The 19,628-nt window shown below is 39.5% G+C and overlaps 1 protein-coding gene across 3 annotated transcripts in view; it reads right to left on the bottom strand.

Moving 5' to 3' along the window:
- Positions 1-19,628, bottom strand: part of LOC121950945 (laminin subunit alpha-3-like) — a 78,712-nt gene that overhangs the window by 38,176 nt on the left and 20,908 nt on the right. For all 3 annotated transcript variants that reach the window (XM_042497082.2, XM_088085539.1, XM_088085540.1), the window contains exons 6-24: positions 19,370-19,470; positions 17,497-17,612; positions 16,658-16,776; positions 15,383-15,473; positions 15,146-15,277; positions 12,557-12,688; positions 9,829-9,879; positions 9,657-9,707; positions 8,362-8,496; positions 7,453-7,587; positions 6,883-7,017; positions 5,819-5,871; positions 5,225-5,324; positions 3,002-3,054; positions 2,760-2,865; positions 1,764-1,863; positions 1,479-1,635; positions 798-936; positions 458-600 (exon numbers count right to left, since the gene is read on the bottom strand). In XM_042497082.2, the coding sequence (XP_042353016.2) occupies positions 458-600; positions 798-936; positions 1,479-1,635; positions 1,764-1,863; positions 2,760-2,865; positions 3,002-3,054; positions 5,225-5,324; positions 5,819-5,871; positions 6,883-7,017; positions 7,453-7,587; positions 8,362-8,496; positions 9,657-9,707; positions 9,829-9,879; positions 12,557-12,688; positions 15,146-15,277; positions 15,383-15,473; positions 16,658-16,776; positions 17,497-17,612; positions 19,370-19,470 (2,049 nt within the window). The remainder of the gene's footprint in view (positions 1-457; positions 601-797; positions 937-1,478; positions 1,636-1,763; positions 1,864-2,759; positions 2,866-3,001; positions 3,055-5,224; positions 5,325-5,818; positions 5,872-6,882; positions 7,018-7,452; positions 7,588-8,361; positions 8,497-9,656; positions 9,708-9,828; positions 9,880-12,556; positions 12,689-15,145; positions 15,278-15,382; positions 15,474-16,657; positions 16,777-17,496; positions 17,613-19,369; positions 19,471-19,628) is intronic.

The following is a 19,628-nucleotide window of genomic DNA, read 5'->3' as shown; positions in this document are numbered from 1 at the left end:
CCTGTGTGATAAAAACACATAAGTAGTGTGGGAACAGACCAAGAATTGCCTTATAGATAAAGATAAAGGTGTACCAGAGTAAGAGCCTATGTGTCGCCAGAACAGGCCATCCTACCTGAGAGTAAAACTCACAATGGTGGGTCCGAGCAGCTAGCTGGTGCTGGTGATGTATATTGTGCAACATGAGAGATGCAGTGTACTGACTTATACTGGACTTTTTTTACTTGCAAAATTATTTTTAAATAGACAAACACCAGATGCGGTACTCATGGCACAATTCAAACTGGTTTAAAAAACTATTTGCTTCTCGTCATTGACTTCCATACATGACTACCAGACTTTGCCTCTCTATGCACAAAGAAACAGAGGAATTAATAAAATCCAAAATTAAACAGAAAGACTCAAATTACTGTTCTTTAAAAAAAAATCCACATCTTTGTCTTCTGTATAAACTCACCAGCAGGACCCCCTCTGCCTTTATGTGAATGATCCATTTCCCAGGGGTCAACGCAAAGGGCTCAGCGAAGCCCTCTCCTGGGACAGTGAGGAAGGACGGGGAGGGACTCTTTGGGAATATTACTTCCTTACTTTGATCTGACCCTAAAGACCAGCAAGCAGAAAGGTCTGTTATGTTACACACTCACAATCATCAGCATGACACACATGATGCACCAGCTTATGTATAATCACAAATCACAAATAAAACTGGTTATTTATTTCTTCAGTGATGCATTAGACTTGATGATATGACATGTACATGAGATGTAAGAGCTGATCAATGACAGAGGCAGGCTCACCTTCAGCGCCTCTGTTATTGGTAGCCTTGATGCTACCGGTCACAATGGTGTTGCTCGGGTTAGTGAACCGCAGAACCACACGGAATAAGTGCTGCTTCTCATCTTTTGGGTCAACATGCACTGTTACTCTCACTTCACTCTGCAGGAACGAGAGTGACACACATCTGACTACAATGGCACGGGTTTAAATGGACAATGGCGGTATAATGTATAACGAGAAAGGTTAGAAAATCATGAGAATTGGAGCAAACGGAGCGGGTTAATCAACAGATGGCAAGCGAGGTTTAGAGATGAAGATGCAGCCAAAGGAAGGCAGGCCCTTCACTTACAGTCACAGCAAGACTGAGAGCCAGCTTCGTCCACCACCAAGATCCTTGCTCTCACTCGTGCTCTCCCCTTTCTTTTGGGGGTGGAGTAGCGCATTACAATTTCGAAAAGGCCAGGAAAGCCAAGGGTAAGCGTGAGGATGACCTCCGGCTGAAGAGAGACAGTGTTAGTTCAAAGAGAGCTGGTGTCCACGATCCCACATCAGCCCTGATATCATAGAAGGATGTGTGCTTTAAGCAGGAATATCAGTGCAGAGGTAAAAGTGAAGCAATCATAAGAGCAGACTGAAAAAGGAAGCTATAAGGTTATTGAAGTGGCAGATATATTAAGGTACTGATTGGAATATGTACTAACCTGTGCAGGAGACATTATAGCGTAACCTCTCCAGCTGAAATCTGGGAACTCTTGAGGGTTATAGCCAAAGCGCGCAGGTCTGGCATTCGGCGTGGTGCCATCCTCAACCTCAAACTTCAGTTGGTGCATAGAGGGGAAATAGTAGCCTGGTGCAGGTCTAACAAGGTGCATGGAAATTTGAATTAAAAACTTATTAAAATAAGTTTATTTATTTTATTAATATATTTTATCAAAATATTCCATGCTTAATTTTGCCTAATGAATAATGACGTTCATTCATCTTACTCTGTGCATTCACGGCCAACTATATTCTTCCGACACCAACACTGGCCCGATGACTCATCGCACGCCACGCCAATAGCACCACCTACATCACACTGACAGCCTATCAGGGGAAGGAAAAGTCATTATTTTTAATTTAAGAGTGGCTTCACTGCTGGAAAGATGGTCTTTTCATAAAACTAGGCTGTCTTTGCAATAGAAAGTTGCAAATACTTTTGACATTAATGCTACATGCACTGTGGCATTCATTTATGCTCAAAAGGCAGAAAACCTACAACTACGAGAATGCATTGCTACACACAGGACCAATAAACACTCCCATTGGTGGGTTGTGTAGTTTGAGCTTGGCCGTTTTGACACAGGAAACAATATGGAGGCCAGCTGAAACCGAGCAATCTCAAATTACAGTTAACCAGTGCACTAAAATATGTTTATGGGTTTCTGGAAGCATTTCAGATGAGAAATAGGTAACACAGTAACTGAATATTAGTTCATATTTGATCATCACTGCCTAGTTTTACAGTTTGATCTCAGTTTTACAATACAGTCAACAGTATGGTGCCCACCTCTTATTCACAAAAACACAACAGTGCAGTAGCATATGTTTCCGAAGACATTTTGGGTGAGAAATTTGCAGTTCAGTAACAAAATCTTGGTTCAGCTTTGATCAGCGCTTACAGTATGATCTGAGTTTGGTTTGAGTTTGAGAGAGAGGGAGAGGGTTGGGATTCTCTCTTGATCCGCTCCCATACTACTTACGTCTGTGGTGGTGGGCATACAAAAATGCATAAGTAAAATCTGTAGTTTCAGCAAAATCCCATGAATGCCAGACTGAAAAATAGTATTTCCCTGCTCTCTTTGGTTGACATTTTAAAGTGTGTTGTTTTTAACTTCAATTTCCTCATTTTATCATACGAGATACATAGTCACCAGCACATAGACTACATAGTATGTAAGTGAAATGTGGTATTAGACGTTTGGCTAGGAAGAATGTCTTACCTTGACAACCAAAATACTGCTTTTTCTGCAGCAGGTAGTATCCATCCTTACAGGTTTCGCATTTAAGTCCACATGCAAAAGGCTTACAGTGACACTGTCCACTTTTCTACACAAACAGAAGATCAAGAGAATAGAAAACAGACTTTCAATAGTCAAAACTCTGTGGGATAACTGTCTAATATGAATCACGATTTGATTAATAGATTTGTATCAGTCACTGCAAGTTCTAAAGAAATACTCACCTGCTGACACTCTCCTACACCACTCAGCGTCCCTTTCAAATCACACCGACACTCTGGTATGAGAGAGACAGAGAGAGAGAGGGAGGAGAGGTTATAAAAGTATAAAGGGGGATCTACAGTGAATAGACTCTGATTACAGGATTTTGTCACTTTCATGGGTGAAAACACAACAGCACAAAACCCCATAATCTTCAGAGATCTACACATCAAAGGTCCAGAGGAGCTTTACTGCCATGGCTTGCTTTCAACACAGTGAAAAAAGCTTCCCCTTAATGTCCGGCCACAGTCAACCAGAGGCATTCTTTGGATATTAAAGCTCTTTTTTTCCCCCTTTCATCTTGAGTCTTCAGGCAGTGCAGCAGTGACAACATTCTTGTTCTGTAACATTAGACAGGTATCTGGACAAAGCCTGAAGCTGTTCCCTCAACGGATGGATAATGGCAACCACCTTATTCCTAAAATTATGGATTTTCAGAGGATTAGGACAGAGTTATTTTCTGTGTGGGTGGAGGAGTACTGAGTTTCTAATGTGCCACTGGGTGCTCATTACTGCAAAGTCACAGCATGAAATCACACAGGGTCACTTGCTCGCTCCACACTCAAAGCAGTTAACAGGAATTTGCCTGTATGTGTTATTCCTCAGCTCCCCTCTGAGGGAAAGGAAGGCAGATCCAGCCTTGTTGACAGGGGTGTGTTGACATATCCTCTGGGTAAAAGGGGCCAAGACCCATATCAGTACCCTGTCAGATTGCTACTGGTGATTTAATACAGTGGGAAAAATGGGCTCAGTGATCAGAACTAATACTCTTGGAGAGAAAGTAAAATAAGACAGGGGAACTCTGGCTGAAGGGAGGTCAGCTCAGTTTTTTTCTCTTTATTTTCTTACAACTTTTACAAAATTAGAGATGCAGTGTAGGATTTAGGCGGATATATTTGCAGAAATGTAATATATGATAAGTGTCAGTGTTACCCACAGAATGACGGCAAGGGTGGGTGGATTTTTTGTCATCTTTTAAACACCTGTGTCCCTTTGTATCACTACGTGCTCTCTCTCTAAATTCTGATGTTTTTGTGGGTCTCTGAACGCAGCACAGGCGGTGCTCTCCATGACTTTTTTTTTCTCCACAGCTGTTTTACACTTGCGAGGCGGATGACTGATCTGTCGACCTGTTCTCAGCTGATCAGATCACATCCATGGATGAAGGGAACAGCTGTTTGTAGGTAAGCAAACTTTTAGACCCAGCAGAATGAACGGTTACGTTTCACTTTCAATGCATCTGACGTTCTGTTTGACTGTCTGTGCTCCAAATGCGCTATGATTACCTTCAAGGTACATATATTCCAATAGTGCTCCTAATTAACAGTCCACCACTTAAACCTTTTCTAAACTTTTTGTAGTGGTAGATGTTTTAATTACGGCGGCCTACAAACAAGTCAATGTTTGGGAAACACTGAGTGCCTTTTCTTCAGTACATAACATGCTGCTTTGTCATGTTTCTACAGTAGCATAGAACAGCCAAACCAAACTCTGGCTCTTGATAGGGTCAATCACATTTTTGCATCAGCAACTGTAGTTAACATCCCCTCTGTGACGAGCAGTGTTGGAAAAACACAGATTTTTTTTTTTTTAACACAGGCCTCCCACACATTTTTAACAATTAATTTTCAAACTTTTTCATGACTTTTCATAATTTTTTACACGATTTAAATTACCTTGCTTACATAGTTTAAAAAAGGCAAGCCTGTATGGCGAAACAGCCATAAATTATTAAATATGTAAATATGCACTTCCCAGGCATTTGCAGATTAGCAAACTACTAGTGTTTGCTTTAGTATCCGCCCATCAAGTATTCCCACTGCCAACTTGCTGCATGTGCCAATTGACGAGACTGACACGTAAGTATTGGCACTAGATTTTAAATTAGAACAACAAGGAATGTGTATTGTGTAACAAACATTACACACATTTTGGGATTTTATGAATATTATATTTTAAATATTAGCCAAAATGATGTATATTCAAAACTTTTCCAAAACTTTATTTAAATTCTGAACCATTTCCAGGTCTGGACAACAGTATTTCTGATTTCATAACTTTTCCAGGAATTTTTACCAGTTTACATCACCTTAAAATATGAACACTGAAGGAATTCAAACTGGGAGAAGTTTCAGCCAGTTGTAATCTTCAAGTTTTATGTTGTATTTAAATCTCCACTCACTCACCTACACAGCCACCAGCGTTGTCTGATGCCAGACTCCAGTAGAGAGGTTTACACCTGTCACAGAGGGTTCCCTCTACGTTTGCTCGGCAGCGGCAGGAGCCCTGAAACAACAAATGAGGAATCTAATGCTTGTTGAGACTGGTAGCCACTATTGAAAGCCACCTTCTATTTTTTAAATCAGTCTCAGGTGCTTGCATATTGTTCTGCAGTGCAAGTTTTCTGAATGATTTTAAATTAAAAGTTAAAAGTTTTTCTTACTTTCAAACATAGGCTAAGTTCTAAAATAGAGCGGGAAGTGCCCTTCCAGAATCTCGTTATTGTTTTTCTTCCTCTTCAAAATGAAAGGAAGTCTCTTTTCCTTTATTTTAACTACGTTCACATTTCAGGGGAAAACACTTCCTTGAAAAATCTGACGGAGGAGGTTTTAGCAGCAGCACAGCTGTGTTATTAGTTGCACAAGTTTGAGGTAAGGTAAATCCACACCCCAGTGCTGGATTTAGACTGTGACTACTTCTGTTATCAAGGCTAATAAAAACATGATCAAGGCTAGGCTTCAGTAGACAGAAAAAAAAGAAGTTTATTGAGAGTGACATACCGTTCGAGGATCAGCAGCCTCAGTTCCTACGGGATTACACACACTGATGGGGGCTGGAGTCACAAAACGAATACACAACAAAGTAAAAAAACATTAGTAAATCAGTATATTGTACACTGCAGCGGATGATCAACACATGGAAGAAATATTTTAACCTCCAAATGATCATTTGTATATCACTTACTCACCCCAAGTTACGTTGAATTCATGAAGAAAACATTTTTCTTACATGCCTCCACAGTGAATGAAGAATCCAAAAACGGAGAAAATTCTTGATGAAATAAATAACCATATACAAACTCTCACACAACTTATGCAATATTTAACCAGTCGTATTCTCAGTGCTTTCTAAACAGACAGACACTTTCCTTACAGCTCCCCGACAGGAAACTGTAAGGAATGTAAAACTCATTAATGCTCTCTTGAAAGCCGGACTCCATTAACAAAAACAATCATTTTGGCTCTCTGAGCATGACTTGCTGCTGATGTGCCGCTGCCTCTATCAGTAGTTTGTGTTACTGTGTGATTTCGGTGAACCCGAACTAAACCTTCAAAACACAAAAGTGATACAATAACACAAACAAACTAACAGATCGAGGCAGCCGTACAGTTGCAGCTCCTGTGTTCAGCAATGTAAAACTACTTTGTTTTTCAATAGAGTCTGGCTTTGAAGAGAGCGTAGATAAGTTTCACTTCCTGTTCAGTTCCCCATCAGAAAGGGGTGTCTGTTAAAGCATACAACCGGACAAATAAGACTGGGATTATGCTGGACAGGTTTTGTAAACGAATGTTTTGATACAGTTTTGCCGTTTTTAAAAAATTACGCTTACGCTTCCATTCATCGAGAATTTTCTTCATGTTTGGGTTCTTCGTTAACTGGACGTGGACATATGTGAGAAAAATAAAGATTTCTTCATGAATTCAACTTAAAATGGGGTGAATAATAGAAAAAAAAACTAATGGTCATTTGGTGGGTGAAGTATTCCTTTAAATACCACTGGTCTAACTGCTGCTCCTACTCAGTCCCCAAATTACTTCATTTCTGAGTATGATGATGTGTTTACCTGAGCACTGAGGGAACCTGAGTCCAGAGGCACAGCGGTCACACTGCTGGCCCACCACCCCTGGGAGACACAGGCACTGACCTGACAGTGGGTTGCATATGCTGCCATATGAGCCTTCCTGTGAGCATTGGCAGACTAGGGGCAGAAAACAAGCTGAATTATGAACTCTTCGAAGTGTTTTCACCTCTGGGGTTAGGTGAATCTGGTATCATGAACAGGGTTTTTATTTTCTCCAAAATCTGATTTCCCGTAGTGATTCCCAGTTGTCTATTCTTGGGAATATGATTCCCTAGAAGGAAGAAGTCCATATATTTCTCATGCTCCAGCTCTCTGTGAAACGCAGTGTCATGAAGAATACATCAGTAAATGAATGGGGATGACAACAGAGGGTTTTACAGGATACTGTGGGAGAATGAGCGTGTTTGTTCCACAGAGTCATGAGAAGAGGCCACAGTAAAGCCAGTGAAACTAGTAGCAACATTTTTTCCAGCAGTGCACGGATCACATGCACCCAACTGGTTTATATATTGTAGCTACACTGGTGGACATAGATGGCTCAAACCCACTCACCAGCACATTCTGGGTATCCATAGTAGCCTGGTGCACATTCGTCACACTCATGCCCCGCATAGTTGGGAAAACAAACACACTGGCCAGTTGGACTGCACACACTGTCCGCCACACCAGACCCATCACAGACACATGCTAGGGGAGGAGAAAAAGGGTTATCAGCAGCTGCTTTTGCACAGTTAGACACTCCTTATTTCAATTCCCAGAGCTGTCGGCTGAGAACAAAGTTTACCCAAGATTAGCAGCACTTTATGAGCTGTTCGATTAAGTAGTCTACGTATTATCCTTTACAAGCAGAAATGCGTGTTTGAAGGTCAACAGGTTTGCTCAACCTGCAGGTGAGCACCTTAGAGGCGAGGCTAATTTCATATTTATAGTTTTGCCCATACTAACTGAGGCAAAGGTGAGTTACATCTAAGCCATTTTAAGACATGAAAGGGATTTTCTCACGGAAAAAAAACTTCAATATGTGATTTTGATGAACAGACATAAGTTTTAAAAGGTTTAATCGATGCCTAGAGAGAAAGTTAATCTTTAAAATGACTGTTTTTTTCACCATTGTGTGCACTTGTTCCAGATGCTACTGCAAGCAGGTTCGTGTGGACAGAAGCACTCTTTTGTTTAAAAATAAAGCATAAGATTGCTGTACAAACTGTTGAATTCTTGGCACACCAACCCTTACCAATTAGTCCAAAATATCTCTACTCGGTACGCTGCCATGAGAAAACATATCCCCATTTTTTTTCCTGGCATGCTGTCCTTGTTTACATCTACAGTCTAGCATCATGCAGCCATCTGTTTCAAAATAAAGGTCATGTTTCATCATTATTCAGACAAGTTACACTGATGATGTTGTTTTTTGCAGGCTGTGGGGGGTAAATGCTCATTGGCACTGTGATTCTTTCTCACCCTGGCAGTTTGGGAAGGAGTAGTATCCTGGTTGGCAGCGGTCACATCGCTCGCCTTCCACACCCCGACGGCACAGGCAGCGGCCAAATGCGTCGCACACCCAGTACGCTGTCCCTCTGTAGTCGCATATACACTCTGTGCACAAACACATAAGAAATGTTTATTTTAACAATAAAAGTAATCAAATTAAATCCCAACTAAAGGAAATTCAAATGAGTAACCCTGCTGAAGCCTGCTTATAAATGAGCCTGAGCTCTTTCTTCAGTCCAGCTGAATAACAGGGAATGACAATTACTTCTGCCAGTAGATCTATTCTCATATTGTGGCACACAGTGGTGCGGCTACACTGGTGCTCACATCTTGCCAAGCCTCCCTTGGTATTGGTATGTGAATAGACTTGGCAATACGACAGGATGGCGACCATAAGGGCTGCCTCAGTTTTATTTGCCCCAAAGCTGCTCCAGAACATTAAAATCAGCTTTTCGAAGGCTGCTGATAAAATTCCTTCTCAGTCAGCTCACAGGGTAAAAAAAACATGTTATTCAGACAAGTTATTGTTTGCCTACATTCTCTGACAAATGATAAAACAAGGCTAAAGGGCATTGTTTTAGCAGAAATGCCATTTTTCTAATAATGGGCTTCCCAGCTTGGAGGAAACCAGAAAAGGGAATTTAGAACATAACTAATAATAGACCGGTTATTTCTCGCTGGACTGTCCCAACTGACTATTGCGATCTGGAGAGAACAGAGACCACTTGAGCTTAAATCCCCACTGACAGAGATAATAATTTAAGACCATCTGAGTGTTTTGCTCAACAATGGTAAGACATCTGCTGTCACTAAGCAGCAGATTTACTCATTCTGATGATACATTTTACAAGTATTTTCACATTAAGCCCCAACTATAACATACTGCCAGTTCTGTTTTCATAAGGCCTAAAAACATGACCTGACCTTTAGTCATGCCTATATACGTTGAGCTTTTTCCTGACTGACCCCTGCCGCATGTTCTTAACATTTAACTCTGCAAAAAATAAAACAAGTCAGACTCAGTGGTGCCTTAGAAAGCCCTTTTTACAACCTGGGCTGCTTGTGAGGAAATGCTACTCACATGATGAAAATGTCAAGGACTTCCCTGTAAAACAAAATGCTCTTCAAGAGGATAAAGTTTCAGTAGTTTTTTTCCTTTTGAGATAAAGTAATGCAAATGAGAATAGCAAGAAAAACACTTAACATAACACTGCCTTGTAAACACCTTTACAGTAGCATAACATTTCGCATGCAATCACACTCACGCTGACAGCGGCCGGGTGAGCCGAAATAACCTGGAGGGCAAGCAGTGGGCCCTGTATGGAGAAAGAGAGAGAAAAAGGAGGGCTTGAAGAGTATAAACACTCTAAATTATTATTTAAAAACATCTTTCAGGCTATATTGTGGTAAGAGACACTGCTTGTTTTTTGAACTCACCCACAATGGGTCCTGCAGGGGATTTGGTGGTCATCTGGTATACGGGATATCCTGATTGCAAAGGAAAGGCAACGCAATTAAGACCTCCACTAATGGGAAACTGTGACCAAGTAAAACCTCAAGTGTCAACTTTATTTATCACAGTGGGGGATTGCTTTTGCTGTAACATTAAAAATTTGCATCAAACTCAAAAACAACAAACCGCTATGCAGTTTGAAGCATGTATTATTGAAGCGGTGTGACGGTGGGCATGTGAGGTGCTGTCCTGTTCCTGCTTGCTCTGCACCGCCAAAGGAATAAACACATTGGATCACCATTATAAGCAGTTCAGAGGCGGCTACAGAGCAGAGTTGCTTCCCACCCTCAGGAGGAGCGACCATGTGAGAGATGGAGCCAATCAGAATGTAGAGGACATTCCAGGACACCACCATTACCGTCACCAAAAGATGATCAATGAATTCGCTGAAACTGTATTTAATTTCAAATACAGCAGAGGCAGCTATACCCTAAACTACAGTCAAATCATTCCACAACCTGAACTGTGGATTACCAGAACCAGGGGAAAAAATACAGTTCAGTTAAAGGAGCTGATGGAGTTTTACTTTGTAAGAAACTCATGTGACAAATGAATGACTGATTGACTGAATAGTATGACATTTTTGGGAAATATGATTCATTGCCTTCCTTAGTGATTTGTTTAAATTTAAACAGAGCCAAGCTAGCTGTTTCCACTTTTCATGCTGAGCTAAGTCAACTGCTACATACCTAGCATTAAAACTACAGTTGTCAACGTTTTTGAAAATAATTTTGCGTCATATTTGCTTAAACCGTCACTTTTCCTGAAAGAAGTGCATAAGACAGATAGTCTCTGAAAAAAAATCATGTCCCTCTCCCTCTTCCTTCTGCCTTTCAATGGCATTCCCTGGAATTGACCGTGGGAAACTAAAAACAACCAATCAGAGCCGAAGTTTCTCCAATCCAGCAATCAATCAGGTCAATCAGCTGCAGTCAAACTGATAAGAGTCAATATTCTGTTACTGATTAGCCTGTGTCTCACCTTGAATGATTTCAGAAACATATTTAAGTGTATATTTAGCTGTAAAATGAGAAAGTTTGTTACCCAGACAGCATGTTGACAACAGTACCAAAAACAACTCACTGGTCCGGACATACATTGGTATTTCACAGCTAAACTAGTACACCTTAAATATGCTTCTGAAAACACTTGAGGCCAGAAATACGCAATGTCGTAACAGAATCTTGATTAATATTTAATCAGCGCTGCCTAGTTTGACGGTTTGACCACAATTCACGTGCACTAAGGCCATTAGAAGCACTACAAGGCAAGAGAAATGGCAGAGAGATAGATTTTTTTGTCCACAGATTATCTGTCTTATTAAGTGCTGTGTAAATATAGTTTTAGTATACGTGTAGTTTGACAATTTCAGCAAATAAGCAAACAGTTAAAAAAAAGTTACCAACTGCTGCTTTATAATTACTGACAAAAGAGTTGTATTAATCCTCTCATCTCCCTTTTGGCATGAAAGGAAATGAGCGTATTTCCCAAAGTCTGCCTGTGACACTGTGATCTCCTCATGTAAAGAATCACAGCCTTTTACCAGCAACAAACTGACTTGACTTTAATCTCCTCTATCACAAACACAAGTTGTAAAAATCTTAACGACACAAAATAAAGAGAAGAGTCTCTTGAAACCCAGACGGCCTCCTAATGACTGTGTCAGCATGTTTAGACTAGTCTGTCAGTGTTAACAGCCTGCTGAGATGAGAGACCCAGTTTTAATAATAACGCATACTAATAAATCTATCTTTCTCTCATAAATGCCAAGTCTAAATTTATTAGTCTGCTATTAATTTCACATTTATATGACATAAGAAACAATACGCCTGGGGCAGATTACAGATATGTTGCTTTTTCGTGTATTAATGCTGTATAAATGTTAAGGATGATACCACTGGTTCATCAAAGAGGTTTACAATTGTGCCTCTTTGAACCATTTTATTGACAAGCTGCGCTAATTTAAGTTTTAAAACATAAATGCCTCCTCAGGGAAAACAGTGACTGTCAGTTATACATTTATCCAAATTCCAGGGAAACAGAAGATGAGTGCTGTAGCAAGTTAAACCGCTGACCTTAAAAAGGATTTAAGTCAGTCAAAAACTGGAAGAAAAAAAAAAACTACTCAAAAAGATGAAGGACGGGTGGCTTATCTCTGCACCCTGGCAGGCTTCTGAGCCTGTAGCCAGATCAGAATGAGATATGATGGGGAAACCCTCCTATGTGTGTATAATATTTGAGTTTATTTGTTTAGATGAAAGTTGGGCATGTGGAAGGGTTAGTCAGCACTGTAGCATGTGCATGCATCCTCCTGCATGTCGCCCTGCAGCACTAAGGGCATACTTTTTTAAGCATATAATAATAAGTTTAAAATAGTTGTATTCTTCCCCCAGGGGAGGAAAACTGACAGAGTGAAACACAAAAGGTTTAAAACTGGTGAACATGAAACTGATTCTGACATCAAAGAGTGGCTTTAGTTTCACATGATTGTGCACTGTATACTTTGACACACCGAGCTCCCAAACACAAAACACAGAAACATCATCTTATCAAATGATAAAGTTTTCCTCTTATCCGTGATTCAAAAAAGAAAAGGGTAAGGGTAAAGGTAAAGTGTACATACAGTATGTGGTAGGAGAAAAAAAAACTTACTTATGCACTCAGGGTAGTAATAGTATCCATCAGCACAGCGATCACAGTTTTCTCCAGCAAATTGTGGCTTGCAGAGACACCTTCCAGACCCCATTTCACAGCCGGCTGTAGTCCTTTCATCACACCTGCAGGCTGATGGAGTCACATGTTATTTTTAATTACCATACGCAGACAAATGTGCACACATGTAAATAGATGCATTGATGTAGACCAGAGTTGGGGAGTAACGGAATGCAAAATATTAAATATTAATATATTAATACATATTATTATCATTATTTAAAAAACTACAGTGATGTATCATCTGAAACTAGAATATCAGAGGAATCCAATACTAGCTTCTCAGTAAGTTGGTTGAATAGCACTCCAAAGTTAGTCTAAATTTTGGTGATCGAAAAACAGCCATGTCATTTCACAGGGATCCCTTGACCTCTCGCCTCAAGGTATTTTAATGAAAATGGGTTCTGTGGGTACCCACGAGTCTCCCCTTTGCAGACATGCCCAATTTATGCGAGTTTTTTTTTTTTTTGCTGTCATTTGATTCCTAATCAAGACAATCTGGTATTGTTTAACCTTGTCAATATGCAAAATAATGGAATTGAAAATATGTGATTAAAAACTACGATAAATCACAATTAACTATTGAAATTCTGCTAATAATCACAATTAAAATAATTTATAGTTTGATAGCTCTAATATTAATATGTTAAGTAATCCAAAAGTAATCCAAAGTATGAAAAATAAATTACTTCATTTGAATAATCTACTTAAATAGGTTACAAATGACATTTTAAGACATGTATTCAGTAATCTGTCGTGACAACATTTTGATGGTATAGTTTGGAGCTTTTGAAGTGAGGTACTTATCCATTGTCAGCATATTATATACAGTAGCCAGCAGTCGGCGTTGGAAAAGCAGACAGGAATACCGCCACGGAGGCTAAGTAATGTACTGCTGCCGATGGTGGCAGCAGCCAAACATATTTTAGCCACCTAAAAAAAAAAAATCAAAAACAGATCAAGTGTACGCTATATTCCATATATTTTGAAATTTTGACCTTTCCATCACACAGTTCTTTCAGGCGAGGAAGCTGTTAACAGCTTCAGTCCCCATCTATGCTCTCATCAAAGCCATCATTAACAAAAACTATAATTTTAGCTCCCTGAACACAGGAACTGGTTAATCACTACCTTGATCATTCAGTCTTTGTGTTACTGCGTGACTTTAGTGAATCTGAACTAACCCTCAAGCCAAAGTCACACAATAACACAAACAAACAAACTAATTACGGCAGCATTAGACCAGCAGCTTTTCACAATGGAGTCAACTTTGAAGAGCGCAATATAAGGGCTTCAAATCTCCATAGAAAATCGCTATCAGGTAAAGTTGTGAAAATATTCCTAATATAGCACCCACTTAAACTGATATTGATTTCTTTTGGTGGGACATTTTTTTAAGCTGGCTAAAATATGATTTGGTGCTGCCCATGCTGTGCCCATATAAATAAAAAGCTTAGCTTCTGTGTCGGTACACCTGACTGCTTCTCCAAACTGGGGAAATGCCGACCAACATCTACTCTATGTAATATACTATTCAAAAGATCTGAATTATCTTTTTGGAAGTTATGCTCCCAAACACTGAATAGACTAACATGGACATCCATTCTCACAAACACAGCACTTTCTGGTTATAAGTCAAAAAGACGTTAACTGTACATAAGTCAAATATGAGTAACAAGTACAGGAAGCTTTCATGCATCCATCATCTCAAAATAAGAGATCACAGGGACAAATTATGATAACTGAACCTTTACTGACTCTGAATTTGGCAAAACGAACATCTTCCTCTACTGAGCTGACTTAATTGAGTTTGTGGATTTTATGGTTTACTTTTCAAAGTGCTCAGGGCAACCAGTTTAATTCCACTATCCTCTAATGTCCAAACATAACTGGCAGCTATTTATATGGTGAGGAACAGCCATGGACCATTAAAGTAATGTAAACAAGAGTGGAGCCCAGTTTAGCAATAATACAAGCGGCGGAGCCAGTGTCGCTTGCGTAGTGGTGCCATTTGTGTCTGTCTCAAACAAGACGCTGATGCCTCTCTTTGAATAGAGCACTGTTTTGGCTTTGCTTGGCTGTCATATAAACTGAAAGTCAAATACCTACATGGTGAGACATCTTTCAGTTCACAAACTTATCTAGTGTTGTATCCTGATAATTTGACAGATGGCAAAGTTCAATACCATCAAGTAACATTTTCATTATATTTTATTTATTTATCTATTATTTATTAAAGCAGCTACAGAAACTAATCTGAACTGGCATCTGAAGAATGGGCATTTTTTTCTCTCATAAATTTAATATAATTTACATGTTCATAGGTCTAGAGATACAATATTTTTTGCAGTACTCTCAGACACAATGACCATTTCAATCCATGCAGGAAACAAGAGGTCCTACATCTTAAGGCAAATTAAATTCTAAAAAAATGTTAGAATTGAAATATTTTATTTAAAAAAATAAAAGGATAAGGGTAAAGGTAAAGTGTGCATACAGTATGTGGTCGGAGAAAAAAAAAAAACTTACTTATGCACTCTGGGTAGTAATAGTATCCATCAGCACAGCGATCACAGTTTTCTCCAGCAAATTGTGGCTTGCAGAGACACCTTCCAGACCCCATTTCACAGCCGGCTGTAGTCCTTTCATCACACCTGCAGGCTGGTGGGGTCACATGTTTTTTTTGTTTTTTTAATTAATATACACAGGCAAATGTGCACACATGCACGGTAAATCAAGGGGACAAACACAGAAAACGCAACTCACGTATGCATCCAGTGGGAGACTCAGGAGGTACTCCATAAGGTCTGTAGAAACCTTCAATGCATCGCTCACAGTTCACTCCATCAGTGTTGTGCTAAAGAAGAACACACAAATAATGTGTAAGCAATAATCCCTATTAACTGAACAGGGAGAATAGAAGGAGCACAAATACTATGAAAGCCTATTTCCGCCAGTGCATTAAGAAAAAAAAAAAAGGACCTTTATAGTCATTATAATGAGAAACTTGAAATAAATAATGACTTGTTTATTTGAAAATACAGAGGTTTTTTTAAAATAATGACTTACTCATTTCAAAATAATCACTTAGTATCTAAAAATAATGAGAAACCTTTTCAAAATAACTTATGGATGTCAAAATAATGACCTACTGATCTAAAAAATGACTTGGTATCTCAATAACATGAGAAAGGTTTTTTTAAAACAAGTAAGTCATTATGTTGAGAAAGCTTCTCATTGTTTTGACATACTTTATCATTAATTTGATATAAGTCAGTCAATATTTTGATATATGAAGTCATTATTTTTAAGTAAGTTTCTTCTTTTTTTGTTATTTTCAGATACTAAGTCATTATTTTCGGATACTAAACCATTACTTTTAGTAAATTTTTTTACTATTTTGAGATACTGTCATTATTTTGAGATAAGTCAGTCATTTGGAGAGATGGAGATACCAACTCATTACTTGAGATACTAAGCCATTATTTTAAAATACTAGGCCATTATTTTAGAATACTATGTCATTATTTTAAGAAAGCTGCTCATCATTTGAGGATACTAAGTTATTATTTTGGAATATTTAATCATTATTTTGAGATGTTAACTCATTGTTTATCATTCTAATGACCTACAGGATAGTTTTTTTTTCACACTGGGGGGAATGGGCTTCCACACAGAACAGTCCTCTGCTCTATAAAGTAGAAACATAAATTGATGCATTTGATGGGACACGGTGCTCTCATTTAATCTCTGCAGGCATATCATATTAACATAACACTTCATGTAACTTTATTTTAACAACAGAAAATGGCACAAAATCAACTTGTTGAGTGATAAGAGCAGAGTGCAGAGCAATGAGCAATGGACAAAGTTTGTCTCGGCTTCATAAACCCGTTTGCACAAGTTTCAGAGTAAACGTGGTATCAAATGCTGCATAGAGGACAGACAACATGGAACTTTTCTTTTTTGGATACCCTCCTCCCCTACAACCACACACATGCACACACAGGAATCAGTTTAGACTTGACATGTATTTCATACCTGGCAGTTGATGCACACGCCTCCTCCGTCGTACCTGCCGTAGGTGTCTAAACTTGCTCCCCTCTTTTCCACCTCGGGGTCGTAATAACAGTCGAAGGCATGGGAGAAACACTGGCAGGCTGAGGAGGAAAGCCCCGAGACACACACACAGAATTATTCTATATGCCTTAGCAAATTATCTCTGACTCCCCTGTCTGTATTTAAGCACCTTAAGCTACTCATTCTCAAAAAAGGAGTTTTAAATCTGGTTGTTAAGTATGAAGAGAAACTATAAAATCCAAGTTATACAAGAAGGCACATCCTCTTCCTGTATGTGTCTTACTAATGTTTATGAATAGTTAGGGTGCATTTCCACTGCATGTGTGCACTAATTAGAGTCTTCGCCATCTTTCTCTCTCATTTGTGGCTGCTTCAAGGTCATTTTTCATAAAGGGGAAATTTGTCAACAGTCCAAAGTAATTAGATTCCAGCTGACACAGGCTACGCTGGCTGACTGGATGGCTCGCTGATAAGCTGGCATGGGGGACTATCTCGTGGGCTGGCGTGGGCCTGGCTAACCGGCTGACTAGCTGGCTAAGCTGACAAAAAGCAGTTATCCTGGAGCTAGTTGTGCACTGTGCTGTTCATCATACAGACCATATGAGGAATGTCCTCTCAACTCTTCACAGAGGCTCTGCACAATACCATAACAGGGCATTCACAACAGGGCTTCAATAACAGAGGCAAGAGGACACTTCGGTCCACTCCGGGGGTCGTAATTCAAGAAGCCAGCAGCATGGGGAGTAGCAGAGTGTGGATTTGTTTACACACTGAATGAACTGTTGTACATGTACACTTACGACGACACTCATTGGGGCTGTCAACAGTTGCAGCACGCCATGGTTTCTGGTTGAAGCCTGGGCAGCAGCGGTCACATGACTCACCGCAGGTGTTGTGTTGGCATTCACACTGGAGTCTGCAGACAGGAGATGAGACACCTGGATTTAGTGATGCTCAGGTTTTTATTTGCAGTAGAAGTTTGTCCAATCCATCATTAATTGAAGGACAGAACAAGCTGTAGCTACAGACATATTATTACCTTATTAAGTTGTTATGTGTCAGCAAGCAGCTGCCTATTTATATCGACATGTTTCAGACAACCTGATGAATGTAAGTCTAACATTCCCTCTAATTTTAGCTCTGTTTTGGTCTCCACCATCTTCTGAGGAAAATATCTGGCTTTCAAGCTGTTAGCTAGCTAGTGCTAACTTTGTCAGTCTGTCATTTGGTTCTGGGCAAAGGGCTTTTTTCAGAAAACAGTGGGACAGATCCAAACTACTATTAGTGCATTGTGGTTGTATGCCCATTTCCAACTAGTCAAGTTGCAAATTACATGCATGTCTATCCAGACTCATATGTAGCAGAGACAGTCAACAATGCTTCAAATATGGATGCAATATGGAAGAAGCTACATGTAAAATGTTGATGCTTCACACACATCTTCAACCCGACAGTACAGAGGAACTTCACAGTTAGCACAGTTTAAGATTAGTGTCACCAATTCAGTATTTGAAGAGTATCTCAGTATCTCAATATAAATATTATCACTTTAGCATGTTATCCTATTAGGAATTGGTTTTAAATTTTCTCATGATTAGCATATGAATCTCTGAACTATGGCCAAAAAGATGTTTGAACAGTTCATCCTTGAGTCTATGCCAAAGTCTGTGTCAAATGTCATGAAATTCTCTCCAGGCTTTCCTGACATATCACGTTCACAAGAATAGGACAGATGTGAGGTCACAGTGACCTTTGACCATGAAAATCTCAGTTCATCCTTGAGTCCAAGTGGACATTTTTGCCAAATTTGAAGAAATTCCCTGAAGGCGTTCTTGAGATATCACATTCACAAAAATGGAACACATGGATGGACAGGCGGACGACCTGAAAACACAACCTCCTTTGGCCACAGCTGTCGCCAGCGTGGAGGCATAAAAAGTAAAGACGGGGGTTGTACAGCCAAAACAACTGAAAGAGGCTAAAATGCTTCGTAGAGCTGAAGGGAACTTCAGAGTCAGGTGATAATTCTCACTGTTCACTTTATACATGGTCATTTTTAATTAGGAGCGGCTTTAAGCCTTTAGGAACATTTATTTAAAATGCCAAAGTTTCTAGCAAACAATGAAACACAATGAAGCATGATTGAATGCCATGTTACCCTGTTGTTTAGCTGCTCAGAATACAGAAGGCAACAGTGATTCAAAGCAGCACTTTATCACTCATCTTGCCCTTTTAACAACTATTTGCAACGTCACAGCCAGTAAACAGAGTAACTAAAAACATATGCTGCCCTTTACAATGGTGATGACAATTCACAAATGTATGAGGTCATTGTCATTCCTGAGAGACAATTCACTATCACTCAGATCACTCGATTTGGCTGCATCTCTGTGGTTTTGCTTCGATGTTTCCAGCATTAAGTCATCTCAGCAGATTGGTTAAACACAGCAGAACATTGTACAAAAAGACTATTCTACTCTGTTAATGAACAAACAAATGAAATGGATTTACTGGTTGAAGTTATACTTCAAAGTTAACTTCTGAAACACATATAAGGAGGCAGTTCAGCTTATGATTAATGAGTGATGAAAAATGCTTCAGCCACAACTTTCCACAAAAAAAGTATTGCCTCGAATATTTAAAGCAGTGGTTGAGATAAAGAGCGTTACTGACCTGTTTGGGTTGTCCTGGTGTCGTCCCCCACCACACACCTGTGCGTGCCCATGACAAACGCAGCGTCCACCAATGCTGATGTCTTTGATACTATAGTAATACTGTCAAAAAAGAAAAAAAGGGAAAATGTTATCAACAGATACATTTCAAAGTAATACCTTTGTTATCTGTAAAATCACCCACACCAGAACAAATGTCTGGCTTTGCTTGGCAGCGGAAGTGAGTCACAAATGTAAAACCACGAACTACGGCCAATTTC

The sequence above is a fragment of the Plectropomus leopardus genome, chromosome 12 (genome assembly GCF_026936395.1).
Source record: "Plectropomus leopardus strain MGB_pleo_1.0 chromosome 12, ASM2693639v1, whole genome shotgun sequence".
NCBI classification, from domain to species: Eukaryota; Metazoa; Chordata; class Actinopteri; order Perciformes; family Serranidae; genus Plectropomus; species Plectropomus leopardus.
Note: the sequence above shows the minus strand (reverse complement) of the source record. Positions and strands in the feature narration are given on the sequence as shown.